General features: G+C 41.5%; 1 protein-coding gene across 1 annotated transcript; it reads right to left on the reverse strand.

Moving 5' to 3' along the window:
* Nucleotides 1-1,420: 1,420 nt before the first annotated feature.
* TUBB6 (tubulin beta 6 class V) lies at nucleotides 1,421-7,577 on the reverse strand. The gene is made up of 4 exons (XM_026699416.2): nucleotides 7,438-7,577; nucleotides 6,275-6,383; nucleotides 3,847-3,957; nucleotides 1,421-3,198 (listed from the first exon to the last, which is right to left on the reverse strand). The coding sequence occupies exons 1-4, from the start codon at nucleotides 7,492-7,494 to the stop codon at nucleotides 2,135-2,137; spliced, it is 1,341 nt and encodes a 446-aa protein (XP_026555201.1). The 5' UTR covers nucleotides 7,495-7,577; the 3' UTR covers nucleotides 1,421-2,134.
* Between the last annotated feature and the right edge of the window lie 9,039 nt (nucleotides 7,578-16,616).

Raw genomic sequence — 16,616 nt, forward strand, 5'->3', positions numbered from 1 at the left:
ATACTGATCTTCCTGTTCAGAACCAGAGATAGATCGCATAAGCAAGGAAGGATGGATGGATGGATGGAGCAGTCATTATTAGCAAAGAGCCTGTCAGACTAAGAAGCTGGAGTTCCTATTATAGATTAGTAATTACATAAGAACAGAATGCAAACTGAACAGTTGACAATGAAAAGCAAATCTGCTAACACAGATCCTTTAACTTGCTCATAAATTAACTGGTATTGAGCAGAAAGAAGGTAGGATTGCTACTCCTGCAAAAGTATCAAGCTCAGTAAAAAGAGAAAAGTGTTCCCAAAATATCAAACTAAAAAGCAATGAATAATAGGTAATAGAAGCAACTATCAAAGGACGAACATTGGGGCAAAATCTGTAGCTTCATCGGGACATTATGAACTTCCTGTGACAAAACAAGGATAAGAAGATTGTGGAAAACAGACACATGAAAAATCCAGTCTACTTTGTGGCTGTATTTAAAAAAAAAATCATGTTGGGAGATCTTCAAAGAAGATATTAAAAATTCAACTCCTAATGGCACGTTATCTGGATTGTGACAAGAGCTAGCACAAGCATCAAGGATTGAAAAGGCTAGGTAGCTAATAAAAGATCTGAGAGAACCCCAGTTTTCACCCTGAATCATTAGGTTCCTGTAGTGCAGGGTTGTCAAACTTGTGGTGTCATGGTGAAGTCATGTGATGTATCGCAACTTTGCTAAACCAGGTATGGATGTGGCCAGCACATGATGCATCCAGCCCATGGGCTGCGAGTTTTGACACCCCTGCTGTAGTAATTTCATATACACACACTTGGAGATACATCTTTGCAGCCTGGAATGGGAGTTCAGCTGGAAAGTGCTGTTTCACAATGCTGGTTGTCTATCTAATCCAAAATGTCCTAAGTCAGCATAGGTCAAGCATAGCATTTAGGAAAAATCTAATGTGGCAGATGGTGAAGAAGACTGGAATTCTTATGGAATGTGCTGACATCTATTCAGACAACATGTCTGGTCCATCCACGTGATGGGGGATTACCCAAGAGAATGACTGATGCCATGCTTGCTAGCACTACAAAAGAGGTAGGTGGGGGCTAAAGGCAATGTTGCTGGAGACAGAGAACGTGTGAATTTACACTTCAATGTAACAAAATTACATTTACTCTTGTTGAACCACATGGAATGTTTTTATGATTTCTATCACATGTCAAGTGGAAAATTAGTAACCATGTTTGGAAGAATTCTGGGAATTAGGTAGGGCGTATGGGGACCTGCAGCCTCAGAATATGCCTCCTTTGTGTCATGAACTTTTAAGGCTTCAGCTTCCAAAAGAATCATCCACTTCCTCGGAGGTTACTTTTTTAAAAGATTCCAAAACATCACCATTGAAGTATTAATTTATAAATATGGAATATGCAGAAGACTAAATTATATTTTGAAATTGTTTTTAATTAATGGAGTTTGTTCCCAACAAAATACATGGTACAAAACAACAAAGACATAGTAACACTGCAATTCTGAAACACATTTTACTTAGATATAAATCTCATTTAGAGTAAGAAATATTTACTTTCAAATAACCGTGCATAGGATTGTGCTGTGAATTGTTTCAGTTGGATGTGGGAGGGGAATATACTATATATATACCTTCTTAAAAGGAAAAAAAAATCTCGATTTCTTTCAAGAAGCTGGATACAATTATTTAATTTCAATATAAATTTTGTGTGCTTTAACACAAAATCAAATGAAGAGCACTCATGAACCCATTATATAACTGGGGTGCCTATGTAATTTATAAATTACACTTAATAGGTTTATGACTGCTTTTAAATGGCCAAGATTCTACCCAGTGAATATGGAAGGGATAATGCTTATTTTATAGAAATTGGGCCGTGAGAGTGTGTGTGTGTATGTGTGTGAGAGAGAGAGAGAGGGAGAGAGAGTCTTGTTCTCACAGCCCCCTTGAGCAAGTAAATATATCAGGGGAAGCCTTAGCTTTACTTTTGATGCAAAGCATTCACAATCCATTCTAAAGAAAATGATTAAATTAATCCTTTGAAAATTAAGCTCTGTGGTATTCTTAATGTTATGCAAATGGTTAGCATTAAAGCAAACACTTCAGACTGGAGAATTGTATTAACTTTATTCATTAACTTCTTCCTCATCATCTTCAAATGCTTCCTCTCCATCATTTGCTGTTGCTTCTTGGTACTGTTGGTACTCAGAAACAAGATCATTCATGTTGCTTTCTGCTTCTGTAAATTCCATCTCATCCATACCTTCACCAGTAAACCAGTGAAGAAAAGCCTTTCTCCTAAACATGGCAGAGAACTGCTCTGAAATTCTTTTGAAGAGCTCTTGAATGGCGGTACTGTTTCCGATAAAGGTAGAGGCCATCTTGAGGCCACGAGGTGCTATATCACAAACAGCCACTTTGACATTATTTGGGATCCATTCTACAAAGTAGCTACTATTCTTGTTCTGGATGGCCAGCATCTGTTCGTCAACTTCTTTCATGGACATGGGACCTCGGAAGACTGTGGCCACTGTCAGATATCGTCCATGTCTTGGATCACAGGCTGCCATCATGTTTTTGGCATCAAACATTTGCTGAGTGAGCTCTGGGACTGTAAGTGCTCGGTACTGCTGGCTGCCTCGGGCAGTCAAAGGAGCAAATCCAGGCATAAAGAAATGTAAGCGTGGGAATGGAACCATATTTACTGCCAACTTGCGTAAATCTGCATTTAGTTGGCCAGGAAAACGCAGTGATGTCGTCACCCCACTCATTGTAGCAGACACCAAATGGTTGAGATCTCCATATGTTGGAGTAGTAAGCTTCAAAGTACGGAAGCAAATATCATACAGGGCTTCATTATCAATACAGTAGGTTTCATCTGTATTTTCAACCAGCTGATGGACTGAGAGAGTGGCATTATATGGTTCTACCACAGTGTCAGACACTTTGGGAGATGGCATGACACTAAACGTATTCATTATCCTATCAGGATATTCCTCTCGAATTTTGCTGATGAGAAGAGTTCCCATCCCAGAACCTGTTCCTCCTCCAAGAGAATGAGTGAGCTGAAATCCTTGCAAACAATCACAGTGTTCACATTCTTTCCTCACAATGTCAAGCACTGAATCTACAAGTTCTGCTCCTTCAGTATAATGTCCTTTGGCCCAGTTATTTCCAGCACCCGTTTGTCCTGAAATGATAGGAAAAGGTCAGATTTACCAAGTCATGAAACAAACTCAAAATATCTGGAACTTCTGAATCTTCACCATTCCAGAATGTTTATAAATTTAAACATTTTCAAGTGTTATCATATATTGGGAACTCTAGCTGCCAAGTAATGGCCAAAACATTCTTAGAAATGTTTCATATAATTTTACATGCAGGTACATTGTGGTATATTGACAGTATAACACAGGAATTCCATTCACACCCATTAGGGCCAAGATGGATAGGTTTTCCAGTTCACTTTTTTTTAATCTTTTATTAAAAATTCAAGATTCATCTGCCAGTGCTATGGGAAAATGCATTGGCTGACTATATGAAGTTTTATTACATTTGGAGTTAATGTGAAACAAGAGGAACCCGCCAAAGCTTTCAATGTGCAGGGATACATGAGTATTGTCTACTGAACGTATTTCATAAAATAACAGAGTTGGAAGGGACCTTTGAGGTCATCTAGTCCAACCCTCTGCTTGAGCAGGAGACTCTATTCCAAATAGAGCCTCTACCTAGGATCAAACTCACAGCCTCCTGATTGTGAGGTGAGAGCTCCACCTCCAGACCACTAGTCATTGTCCTTGAGAAGTTTTCTTTTTGTAACAGAATATTGTCAACATACCAAAAATAAAATTATCAGGCCGAAAGAGTTGTCCAAAAGGGCCAGATCGAACACTATCCATAGTTCCAGGTTCCAAGTCCACCAAAATTGCTCTGGGTACATACGTTTGGGCTAAAAGAAATGATATGTATATTAAATTAAAACTAACTACCCATCTTATCACATGAATTTCTGAATATTTGCTACACCATCTAATTTTTATTTGATCTCAAAAAGAGGGACCAATTTCTTTACCATTCTTTGGAAAAATGTTGTTGTCCCTTACTGAAATCTTAACCAAGACTTTTGCTTAAGTTCAGCCAATGTATTGTATGCCATCCCATTTTTAAAAATCTGTAAAGCTCACTCCCATATCCATTCTTTAGAGGTGCCATATGCCAAGCTGGTGAGGTTTTTAAAACCAGAATTTCAACCCCTAAACACCCTTACAGCCCCAATGTCAAAGGTCCAATTAACAAACCGAACAAAAGCAGACAGTTCCAGGAACTTCAAAAATCCCAAAAGCAAAACTTTTGAGTAGATGATTTCAGCACTGAAGAATGCCAACCAACTCTGTTTCCCGTGCAACCCCGCATAGTTAAAGATCTCTTCCCCTCCCCCCTACGGAACAAGTCACATTGTCCAATAATGTTCTTTTGTTTTAAGAACAGTCTCTGTCTTGGCCGACACCTGCAGGAGTGTTCTTGGTAGGTGAGTGAGATTCTTGGTTTCAGCTCATCAGCTTATCACATACCATTACAATCACTGCATTCATCTTTTGGTTTCCCCAAGGCATGTCCTTGGCCATGTTTGGATGAGAATGATAGCTCTTGTTGTTAGCCTCAGGTTAGTATGTCATGCTAGTACAGCGGATTAGAATAACCAGTATAACCATCACAGGTTATAAACATGGCCCACAGTGATTAAAGCCTCTTTTGTTTACCCATCGAGCTATCAGCTAAAGCAAGGATAAGCAAATGGAACTTGTATACTTCATTAATAGAAAGGGAAAGTTAGTGGGAGGTTCCATTCAACCAGAAATGTCAGGAGCCCTAGGGAGGGAAGGAAGGGGAGGGGAGAATGGACTACCACCTCATCTGAAATTAATCCAGGACAAAGCTTAACATGTTCACACTTCTAAAGAGTGGCAGGATTTCATGCTTTTGGAATGGGACAATAGCTCAAAACATTAGGGCTTGATGTTAGTAAATCACTGCGAGTTGCTGAGGTTTTGCAAACTTCACGCTCATGATATTTCTCTAATCAAGAAAGAGCTTTCAGGAAACTCTTCTACGCCCCCACCCCCAATGCTGTAGGAGGCAAAAGAGGGTATGTCAGAAGTCAGCTTTATTGTACTCGTAAATATGCATGCACCCACATTCACAAATGTCATTCACTCAATGGAAAAGGAACTGTAATTTTCCGTTCCTGAGAACTGAAAGCTCATTAAGTAATTTCCCCATTTAAGCCAAGGAGAAGTGACTCCTAGCAATGCATGTTGCTTCCACATCAGTCCACACTTGCATTCAGCAACAGTTGAGAAGTAAGTTGAGTAACTGTGGCAGGAGAAAAATTTGAGGCAGCAGTATCAGCAGCCATTTGTCCAACGATGTGACCATGAAGAATGTCTGTCGGGTCATATGTAATGAAGTTCAAGGATTGACGAAGGAGCAGATTTTTCACTACAAATGAGGAATGTTCTTAAAAGAATGACTCAACAATGCAAAGGAGCATTGCAAGTGGTAGATGTGGTTTTTATATTGGGAATTATGGTGAAATCTGACATCTCTGACAGGTATTAGTCTGGGCTAACCTACTGAGAACCAACTAAAGCACATATTATTAAAAGTGTAATGTATTTGTGTTTCATTTCTGTCTCCCTCAGTAACCCTATTTCAGCAGGAGACAGTGGGTATTCTAAAATTTATTTATACAAGTTTGTTACACTTATGAATTAAAAAACACATGGGCAACGGCTTAAAAGACAAAAATGCAATTTCATAATTGATTATAAATTTGCAATGCCTCACTTATACCATTCTGAAATGGTATAACTAAAATCACAGTTCACTCATGACCGGCACCACACTTAAAGGCTGCTTCCTATTACTATTATAGATATCATACTAATAAGACAGATTTCTTTGCTATATATATATATATATTTAAATATATATATATATATTTTTTTAAAGCCAGCTTGATAATAACTATGCTAAAGTTCACAGAGCAGCTTCTAAAAGAGGAAGGCCTATTGGGAGGTTTCCAGAATTTCTCACCATGCTTGGGAATTCTGGGAATGGGCACCCTAAGGCCAGGGGAATGAGCTGCTCTTTGTCTGCCAGCTCGGGGAGTATTTTTCTAAAAGAAACACCTGAGCAACCTGGTCGCTCCCTTTCCAAAAGAGATGGGGGGGGGGAGGGAGGCATGAAACACTGTACAAACTCACAGGATGATTCATTGTAGTAGACGCTGATCCTCTCCAGCTGCAAAGCTGAGTCACCCGCGTAGCCTCCGGCCGGGTCAATCCCGTGCTCGTCGCTGATCACTTCCCAAAACTGCGGGGAGCAGAAAAAGGAGTCAGGGACGGTTTAGGGCGGCGCTGTTCTCAGCAGCCCGCAGGGCCCGTTGCGCGGCCTGTCCTCCCCCACACCCATCGCGGCCGGCCGGGGCAGAGGCGGCCTTGGAAGGCATGTGTCGGATGCAGCAGCTGCCGAATGCCAGGCGTGCTTGAGGGAGGCTCCGGCCAGCCCCGCCCCGCCGCTGCCTGCAACAACCCAGCAGGGGAAACGGGGGGCGGGCTGGGGAGGGGTGTAGGGGTGTAGGGGTGTGTGTGTGTGTGTGTGTGTGTGTGTGTGTGTGTGTGTGTGTGTGTGTGTGTGTGTGTGTGTGTGTGTGTGTGTGTGTGTGTGTGTGTGTGTGTGTGTGTGTGTGTGTGTTAGAGAGAGAGAGAGAGGCACCGAGGAATTGCAAAGGAAAAGAAATCGGTTTTAAGCGCGTCAGCCCGCTTCCTAGTCGCACCTTTCCCTCTTCTCCCCGCTTTTCATAGCTCCAGCCTTCTCCATCCCCTCCCCCTCCCCACACACACCGCCTTTTCCCCGCCGCTTCAGCATTTCCACACACACACACACACGGTTTCAGTTTTTTTCCAAAGCCTTGTATGGTCAACATGAAAGAAGCGGCTCTAATTTAGTTCCCGTTTGGTGTGTGCGCGTTGTGTGGTTTCTTTCCACGGCTCTCCCCACCCAGGAGGCGGCCCGGCGGTTTCAAAGACTCTTCTCTTCCCCCAGCGAAGCGAAACTCGCAAGGAACAATTTTGCTTTCCTTCCCCCATTTTTAGGGTGGGTGGGGGGGAGGATAAGTTGGTATTAAAAGACGAAGGAAGGAAAGGAGCGGCTTTCTCCTCGCCCTGGTTCAAAGGCTCGGCGTCCAGGTGAAAGGGAGAGACGGGAAGGCGCGGTCGTCCTTAAGGGGGGTTGCTGGACCTGGTCCACGCGCGACCGGCTGCCGAGAAGGAATCGCTTGGCTTTCATAATACGAGAGGATTCTTCCCCCTCTCCCTTCCCCCCCCCGCCCCACCCCCCCAACACACACACACACACACTCATATACCTTGGTTCCAATTTGGTTTCCACACTGACCCGCCTGGATGTGCACGATCTCCCTCATGGTGGTGGGTCTGCTTTGGCGTGGCCTCCGCTGCTTTTCCCCCTTTTCCTGGCGTATTTCAAGCCCCTCGGGCGGATGAATGCGGAGCGGCTGGCTCCGAGGAACGTTTTTTATTGGCTCCCCGGGTCGTGATTCAGCCTCCGGGCTTTGCTCACTCGGCAACTTTTCACAGAAGTTGGGAGGGAAGGGAGGGAGCAGCAGCGGCGGCGGCGGCAGCAACTGGCGCTGCCCCTTGTTCAGCCTTTGCTCCGGACGCGCCTGTGGGCGTGTGAACCGTCCCTCTCTCTCTCTCTTGGGAAGAGCCGTTTCACACTAGGCGCAGGGGTCCCCAAACTTGGCAACTTTTAAGACTTGTGGACTTCAACTCCCAGAATTCTCCAGCCAGCTGTGCTGGCTGGAGAATTCTGGGAGTTGGAGAATTCTGGGAGTTGAAGTCCACAAGTCTTAAAGTTGCCAAGTTTGGAGACCTCTGCACTAGGGGCTCAGAGCTTTCTACACCTTCAGAGTCCCTGGTGCTTGCCCAACCCTTCTTCAGCCATGCCAGAATCTAGTATTCATCAGTCTGGAACCCACATTATGTATCTGATATTAACACAGTTGAGAAAGTCCAGAAGCATTTCACAAGAAGAGTTCTCCGCTCCTCTACTCGTTGCAGAATACCTTATGCCACCAGACTCAAAAAACCTAAAACCTTACGGTATCTCTGGACACCTGCATAACTGGATAGAAGCATTCCTGTCAAACAGACAACAAATGGTCAAAATTGGGAGCATCCTATCAACTTCTGTACCTGTCAACAGTGGTGTCCCCCAGGGCAGCGTTCTAGGACCAACTCTCTTCATACTCTACATAAATGAGCTCTGTGATCATATTAAGAGCAGCTGCGTTCTCTTCGCTGATGATGTAAAGCTGTTCAACACCACAGACAATACTGCTATCCTTCAAAAAGACCTGCTATGTATCAAAATGGTCAAACAAATGGCAATTTCAAATGTCAACAAATAAATGCTCTGTCTTACATATTGGCAAAAAAAACCAGAAAATAAAATACAGGCTGAATAGTCAAGACCTTGTTGATGATCCAAACTCTGTCAAGGATCTTGGAGTACTCATCTCTAATGATCTAAGTGCTAGAGCCTACTGTAACTACATAGCCAAAAAGGCATTAAGAGTTGTTAACCTAATCTTACGTAGCTTTTTCTCTGGTAATATTACACTACTAACTAGAGCGTACAAAACATTTGCTAGACCAATACTCGAATACAGCTCATCAGTCTGGAACCCACATTACGTATCTGATATTAACACAGTTGAGAAAGTCCAGAAATATTTCACAAGAAGAGTTCTCCACTCCTCTACTCGTTGCAGAATACCTTATGCCACCAGACTCAAAATTCTAGACCTAGAAAACTTACAACTACGCTGCCTTCGGTCCGATCTAAGTATAGTATATAAAATTATACACTGCAATGTCCTACTGGTCAATGAATACTTCAGCTTCAACCATAACAATACAAGAGCAAACAATAGATACAAACTCAAGGTTAACTGCACCAAACTTGATTGCAGGAAATACAACTTCAGCAACAGAGTGGTCAATGTCTGGAATACTCTACCTGACTCTGTGGTTTCTTCCCCAAACCCCAAAAACTTTAATCTTAGATTTTCTGCTATTGACCTCACCCCTTTCCTAAGAGATCTGTAGGGGGCGTGCATAAGTGCACCAAAGTGCCTACCATCCCTGTCCTGTTGTTTCTTTTATTTTTCTGATATGTACTCATTTCTTGTATTCATAACTATGTTTATCCTTGTACCTATTGTAAGCGATTGAAAAATCAAATCAAATCAAATCAATCAATCAATCAATCAATCAATGGTTGTAGGTGGCCACATACTCCTTCTAAACATTGGGGTGGTTCAGCCCTAGAGGGGCAATCTAATGTAGTGGTTAAAGGCACTGAAGACCCGAGTTTCAGTGCTCCCTTAGGCATGAAAGCTAGTTGGGCGATTGGGCCAATCACTGTCTCTTAGTCCTAGACTAGGAGGTCAAAAAAATATCCCAGAAGAAGATGCAATAAAACATTTTCAAAAATGGTACCACCTGCACAAGCCTATCCATTGCATTCATCTGAAGTCAAAGTTGACAAAAAGGATAATTCGTTTGTTGCTCTAGGCTTAGTGCAAACCTAGACAAAGTAGGGACAGAATGTAATGAACTGTTTGCACTATAGTACATGCTTCCCATCAGTGGCGGGATTCAAAAATTTTTACTACCAGTTCTGTGGGCATGGTATGGTGGGGGTTGCTTGGTTGATGTGGCAGGGGAAGGTTCCTGCAAAAATCTCCATTCCCTCCCCACCCCACCAATCTGCTTTCCAGCTCCGTTCTCCTGTGCAAGGCAACCAAAGAAGACCCAGCGAATCAGCTGGGACTTGAGAGGCAGAGAATAGATGGGGGCAGGGCCAGTCAGAGGTGGTATTTGCCGGTTCTCCAAACTACTCAAAATTTCTGCTACCGGTTCTCTAGAACTGATCAGAACTTAATGAATACCACCTCTGCTTCCCATCCCACCTCCCTTTTTTTGTTTAAGCTTTTAACAGATTTTTAGAAAGATGAGGATTTAAAACAGAATACAGGTCATCCTCCACTTACAACCATCCGTTTAATGAATGTTCGGAGTTACAGTGGCACTGAAAAAAGTGACTTATGACCATTTTTCACATGACAGCATCCCCATAATCACATGATTGCTTGGCAAGTGATTCATATTTATGACGGCTGTGGTGTCCTGGGGTCATGGGATCACCTTTGGCAACCATCTGACAGGCAAAGTCAATGGGGAAGCCAAATTCACATAACAACCATGCTTCTAACTTAACAACAGCAATGGTTCACAACTGTGGCAAGAAATGACATAAAATAGGGCAAAATCCAGCTGTCTCACTTAGCAACAGAGATTTGGGGCTCAACTGTGGTTGTAAGTTGAGGACTTACCTATACTGGAATTTACCCCCCCGCCCCCCACAAAAGCATGTACAGTATAAAAAACATTATAGAATGATTTCTTAAGGGAACCTTTCTCTTCTTTTGTTTCCATGACCACTTAACTTAGCATTAAATTTTGAAGGATATTGCTATTATCTGTTTAGGTCATTTAATTGGTTATTTTTTATTGGTCTCGTAATTGTTTTCCTAAAAACCGTATTCCAAATGTCTAAATTTGCTTTCCTGTGTGATGTGCTCCTACTTAAATTTGATTAGATTTCTCTAATACAGATACGTCAGTTTCTAATGTAACAAATTGTAGATGTCAGCATGTATCTTAATAAATTATGTTGTTGTTTATATTTTCTTAATGGTTTCAATGCAAATTTTATTTTTTGAATTTTAGAATTTCTTTTCAGTATTTTTGAGGCATTTTTAAATATGACCATCATATATGATAAAATGTTCCTTTTTGTGGCATTTCCAAAACATTGTTATATAATTTGTCTGCATTGGTAATTATAGATGGAGTTATATATCACCTGTAAAAACATTTTGTACCAATTCTCCCTTAAAATTTATTGATCCCCCTCCCCCCACATTTCTTCCCATTATTGTATTGTGGTTGCTTCTTTGTTCTTTTGAACCTACCAACTGAAACAAAAACTACATGGATGGTAGATAGATGTCAAGGATAATTAGCCATTTGAATAGGAGCTGAACTGAATTAGGCAAGCGACTTTCCTGCTTTGTCCAGCAGCCAACCAGATGCCTCAAAAAAACAAAACAAAACCTCACAGTAAGTGTTGCTTCCAGTGGATTGAGAAATGGAGAAAGTGCCCAAGAAGTTTGTACTTTGTAAAGTTTGTGCCAGTGCTGATCTTTCACTGGAGTCTTGTTGCCATACTTATTTTGCAGACACTTTGCAAATGATCCCTTAACTTTTTTGACAGAAAAAATATGACCAATTTGGAACAGCCAGCTACAAAGTAGACAGGAGGGAATTGAGTGCCAGAAAATTAGGGGCCATGCCAACTTTATCAACCCATGAATCCATTGCTTCCAGCAGATCACTCCTACAGGAATGTGAGAGGGAAAGGTGGTTCAACCTTGGTTTGCCTTTGTAAACTGGTTAACGAATGCACTGCAGCCACCCAAAAAGAGATTCTTCCTTTACTGTGGCTTGGTTTTAAATGCAATGAACACTTTGGGGAAATGGATTATTCCAAGCATCTGGAATCTCAGTCATGGCCACCTGCTAGGGAGGAGTCTTCCAGCACAGAACTGAGACAGGAGCCAGAAGGAATAATTTTGTATTTTCCTGGCAAGGTTGTGACTCAGAGCTGGAAGGAACAGGTGGAATAATGTTGCTCTGGGAACACCAAAGTGAGCAGGCTTGTGCTTCCACCCCCTGTGGTGTGGTTTGAAAAGGAAGAGATTATCATTGCATTCACAACTGAGCCAAGGTCAACATTTTCCAAGTCCCAGTTACTTTGGAGCAAGAGAGCAAGCAAGGCCATTGTTCTCTTATTGAGAGGAGCACTGTGGCACAGGTAGTCCTTGACTTACAACCATTCATTTAGCAACTCTTCAAAGCTACAATAGCCCTGGAAAAAGTGACTTACAACCAGTACTTGTTATATATTTGCATACTTACCTATGATAGGTTGGTCCGTGGTGGCAGGAGATTTGAAGAGCCATCATTGGTCACAAGCTGTGAGCAGCTGGCTATAAAAAAGGCTGCTACGGTTTATCCACATGCGATTACTAGAAAGAAAACAAAAAGGCCTTCCGGTTGTCGGCTTCGGTGACAGCAGGGATTCGCCTTCTCTGCGATCCCTGCTGTGCTAGCCGCCTTGGTGCCTCCGATCCTGACGGATTTGGAGGCTAAGGCTGCCCTGCTGGGGCAGCTGAAGATAGGGGGGATCCGGACGGGGGTGAGGGGCATCGCAACACCCCCCCAGCCGGCAATAACCCCCTTCTCTCAAGACGGTGTAGCGGTGGTCTTTTATGGCCATCATAAAGAAGCCGGCAATTGGATAAAAAATGCGCAGGAGGGAGAAGGAGTTTTGTTTTTTTTAAAGAAAGTCTTTTCTTGGTCGAACTGGGACCTTAAGGATATATTTAACACCTGGGAAAGTAATGACTTGGAAGCTATAATGTTCCCGATTGATGTTTTCAGCTGCGAAGAAAAGTGACGAAAAGGGGAAGTCACTCTCCCTCCCTTATGGAATTAACAAATGGACAAGGGAAACCAGCCTTTTGATAGAAGGTAAAACCTAAACTCCTTTGTTATAAGTGGGAAGGGAGAGGCTTGGGAAAACAAATCTTTACTCTAAGACTTTGCTGGAGGAGATGCCTTGAAGATAAAGAGAATAGAAATTAATTCTAAGAAAGATTTAAAGCACAGATTGGACGTTTCTTCTTTCCCTAATTTGACTTCACCCCTAGAAAAGAAACTGTAAAAAGAAGAAGCTTGTACTCTGCCTGGACTGTTTGATGACTGTGGGATTTTGGGACTTTTGGGAACTGTTTTAAGTTTGGAAATAATTGATTGGCTTAATAATAAGAAGAGGATACAGAAAGAGAAGAAGAAACTGTTCAAAATGGCTCTATCTCTTGATGAACTAAAAAAACAATATTTAAAAATAAAGAAAGAAGGCAAAGATGTTATGGGAGAAGCCCTTTGTTTTCTACATATGGCGCTTGTCATGTGTCAGCAAATTAAACAACAGCTGGAAGAAGCCGAGGAAGAAGAAGCCATTTTTAATGAACTAAACGGTATGACTAAGAAAGAAAGGAGAAAGAGAGGAGCGAAAAGGAAGGACTTAAGAAATAAAAAAATGTTTATGAAAGAGAAAAAGAAGATGCAAAAACAACAGAATGCTAGAAAGCAAAAGGAAAGAGGAATGCAACAGAAAGGGGAAATCAAGAAGGCAGAGGTTTGGAGAGGAGGGGGTAAAAAGTTTAGGCGGGCTAAGAAGGAAAGGGAAAAGGAGGAAAAAAGTTACAAAGGTATAAGACAAGATGGAGAAAAGGAAATTTTTTTCAGGGATAATGGGTAATATATGGGATTTTTTTTTTTAAAAAAAGGGGGATTCTGCAAAGTACACATGAGTATTGTAATAGTGGTATTTGTATTATAAGTAGATAATCAGAACTTTTTAAGATCTAATAAAAGACTAAAATATCAAGGTATAACTTTAAAAGGTTTAATAATGAATGATAATAAGTTTTAATAAAATACTAAAGGGAATGTTTAAAATATTAGTTTGAATATAGAGTTTAATGGATTAATGTGTTGATTGTTACGGATTTATTATTGTAGTATTGGTTTTTGAAATAGTAGAATGTACTAAGCAGAATCTGATTGGGATTTAGGTGTTATTTTAAATTTTAACTTAGAGGAATGATAGAAAGGCATCATACTCCGATTAGTGATTCCAGGGGAAACTATTCTCTCTTAAATTGGAAATGAGACAGATGTAAATGGAGAAATGGACAAAAGATATAAAAATATTTTTTTTTGAAAGCAAGATTAAATATATAAAACAGAATTAAGATGAGGCAAAAGTGGAGAGGAGTTATATAATAGATATAGAATGGTAAATAAGATGGGTAATGGTATATAAGAAGAGCGTGAATTCAATTGAATCCATACAAAAAGAGGTAATCTGGGGCCAAGTTACTTTCTAGAAGAAAGTTTTTATGTTTTTATGTCTATGTTTTATGTGTGTGTGTTTAATTAAGAATTAAATAATAAAATCTCGGAGGAAGTCTAGATGAGAATAATTATAAACAAGCCAGAGGAAAATATAAAGTTGATGACTGGATAGCAGATAAATCAGAAAGGAAATATGATTGAATAATGATTAAAGAGAAACAATGTGGAATTTGGTAAAGGGAATTTATGTGTTTATATGGAAATGGGATAAATTATAAGTACGTGATATAAAGCAATATGTTACCTGCCTTGTAAGGATATACAATGGAAAGAGGTTTTATGTTTTTAATGTTTAATGATGTTTTGTTTTGTTTGTTTGTCTGTAAAATCAATAAAACTTGTTTAAAAAAAAAAGAAAGAAAACAAAAAGGAAAAAGTCAACTGGGTCTTGAGTCTCTTTTCCCACAACGCAACACTGGTGATGAGGGTGGGATAGTGAGACAAAGGAGCCCAGTTGTGCATGTGGCAACGAGGACCGAGCGAAACGAAATGGCCGGGAACAACTTGCCACCCACACCATTCAATCCAACAACTGAAGACTGGGAATCCTACATTGATCGATTCCTCATGTTTCTAGAAGGGAGCGATCTCCAAGGAATATCCGAAAATAGGAAGAGAGCTGTCTTCCTCACCCACTGCGGTCCCACAGTATTCAAAATGGCAAAGGCATTAGCAGCACCCAACGATGTAAAGACGATGGCGTGGACGGACCTAGAGAAATTATTGCAAGCCCACTATGCACCAACCGTTTCATGACTCATCAAAAGACACGAATTTTATCAGTGCGACCAAAAGGAAGACGAGAGCATCGGAGATTTTGTTGCAGCACTAAGAGACATTGGTGGAGCATGCCAATTTCTAAACATGGATGAAGCCATGAGGGACCGCGTGGTCCTCGGATTAAAGGACCTTACACTACAGGGTCGACTACTAACAAGACCTAAGATAACATTGAAGGAGGCAATAGAAGAAGCCACCGCAGCGGAAGCCACACAGAAATTGGCAGCCACCATGCGACAAATGAATAAATTACCAAAAGAAACCCAAGAAGACACTAATCAAACACGCAATAAGACACCAGATGAAACAAAAAAACCCACCACCACAACACACCCCGAGGACATTGAATCCTTATCAGAAGATGAAGAGGAAGAAGAAGATGTAAATCAACTCCAGTCGGAAAAAGGTAGACGGGAGCGGAATCAAAGAAAGTCAGAATTCCGTTGTGCTGGGTGTGGAGGAAACCATCCACGTTCTGAATGCCATTTGTTCGATGCTATTTGCAGGTATTGTGAGCGGCGGGGACACATAGCAAAGGCATGCCGAACTAGAAATAACTATGGCCCTAAACAAAGATGGAATACCCCCCCACCCAGAGGGAGGGAAAAGCAAATAAGGAGCCGTTGGAGTCAAGAAAACAGAAACAAACGATGGAAAGAAGCAAACAGAAAAGAGGAAACACATCAAACAATAACCATTGGGCACTCAAACTCAATCAATGCAAAAAAGTTACATGTGCAAGTCACCATAGAAGGCCAGCCATGCAAGATGGAGATGGACTCAGGCTCGTATTTATCAATGGTATCGTGGAATACCCTAAAAAGACTAATACCTGATATAAAAAGGGAGAGCTCGAAATACAAAAACTCACACTAAAGGACTACCAGAGAAACAGAATTCCTGTAGCAGGTACCAGACATTTCAAAGTTGAATTCAAAAACACACTAAAGTCCTTCCATTAACAATAGTCGACCAGGATTGACCCAGCCTACTGGGACTCGAATGGTTTGCACCATTAGGAATCGGAGTAACCGGAATAAACAGCATTACTGAGACAGACTGGGAAGAGAACCCAATAAAAGAATTCCAGGACGTCCTCAACGGAGAACTGGGCAAGTACCAAGGGTCCCCTATCTCATTTAATTTAAATCCAAATATAGCCCCTATAAGACTAAAGGCAAGGGGAGTTCCTTTCGAGTTAAAACCAAAAATTGATGAACAATTGGATAAACTTATCATACAGGAGGTATTAGAACCAATAGACCACGCAAGGTGGGAAACCCCAATTGTTACCCCTATTAAGCCAGATGGGTCCGTACGTATCTGCAGGGACTACAAAGCAACCCTTAACCATGCGCTACAGCAAAGCGCATACCCAGTTCTGGTGGTACAGCACCTATTACATTCTTTAGGAGGAGGTAAAATCGTTGCAAAATTGGGCCTTGCGCAAGCCTACCAACAATTACCAGTTGACCCAGAAACAGTGGAAGCACAAACAATTATGACACACAGGGGGGGGGGCATTCAAATGCAACAGACTGCAATTTGGAGTTAGCATGGCCCCAGGGGTATTCCAGAGTTTAATGGAATGCCTATTGCAAGGAATAAAGGGGGTGGTACCATACTTTGACGA

The sequence above is a fragment of the Pseudonaja textilis genome, chromosome 3, assembly GCF_049901715.1.
Source record: "Pseudonaja textilis isolate UNSWEBS1 chromosome 3, rPseTex1.2, whole genome shotgun sequence".
Lineage (NCBI taxonomy): Eukaryota > Metazoa > Chordata > Lepidosauria > Squamata > Elapidae > Pseudonaja > Pseudonaja textilis.

What these genes read in the sequence shown, in the direction of transcription:
- TUBB6 (XM_026699416.2), bottom strand. Translation starts at nt 7,494, where the DNA reads ATGAGGGAGATCGTGCACATCCAGGCGGGTCAGTGTGGAAACCAAATT. An exon ending in GAAACCAAATTGGAACCAAG is followed by an intron (nt 6,384 to 7,437) that starts GTATATGAGTGT and finishes TGCTCCCCGCAG; the next exon opens with TTTTGGGAAGTGATCAGCGA. An exon ending in GCCTGATAATTTTATTTTTG is followed by an intron (nt 3,199 to 3,846) that starts GTATGTTGACAA and finishes CTATCATTTCAG; the next exon opens with GACAAACGGGTGCTGGAAAT.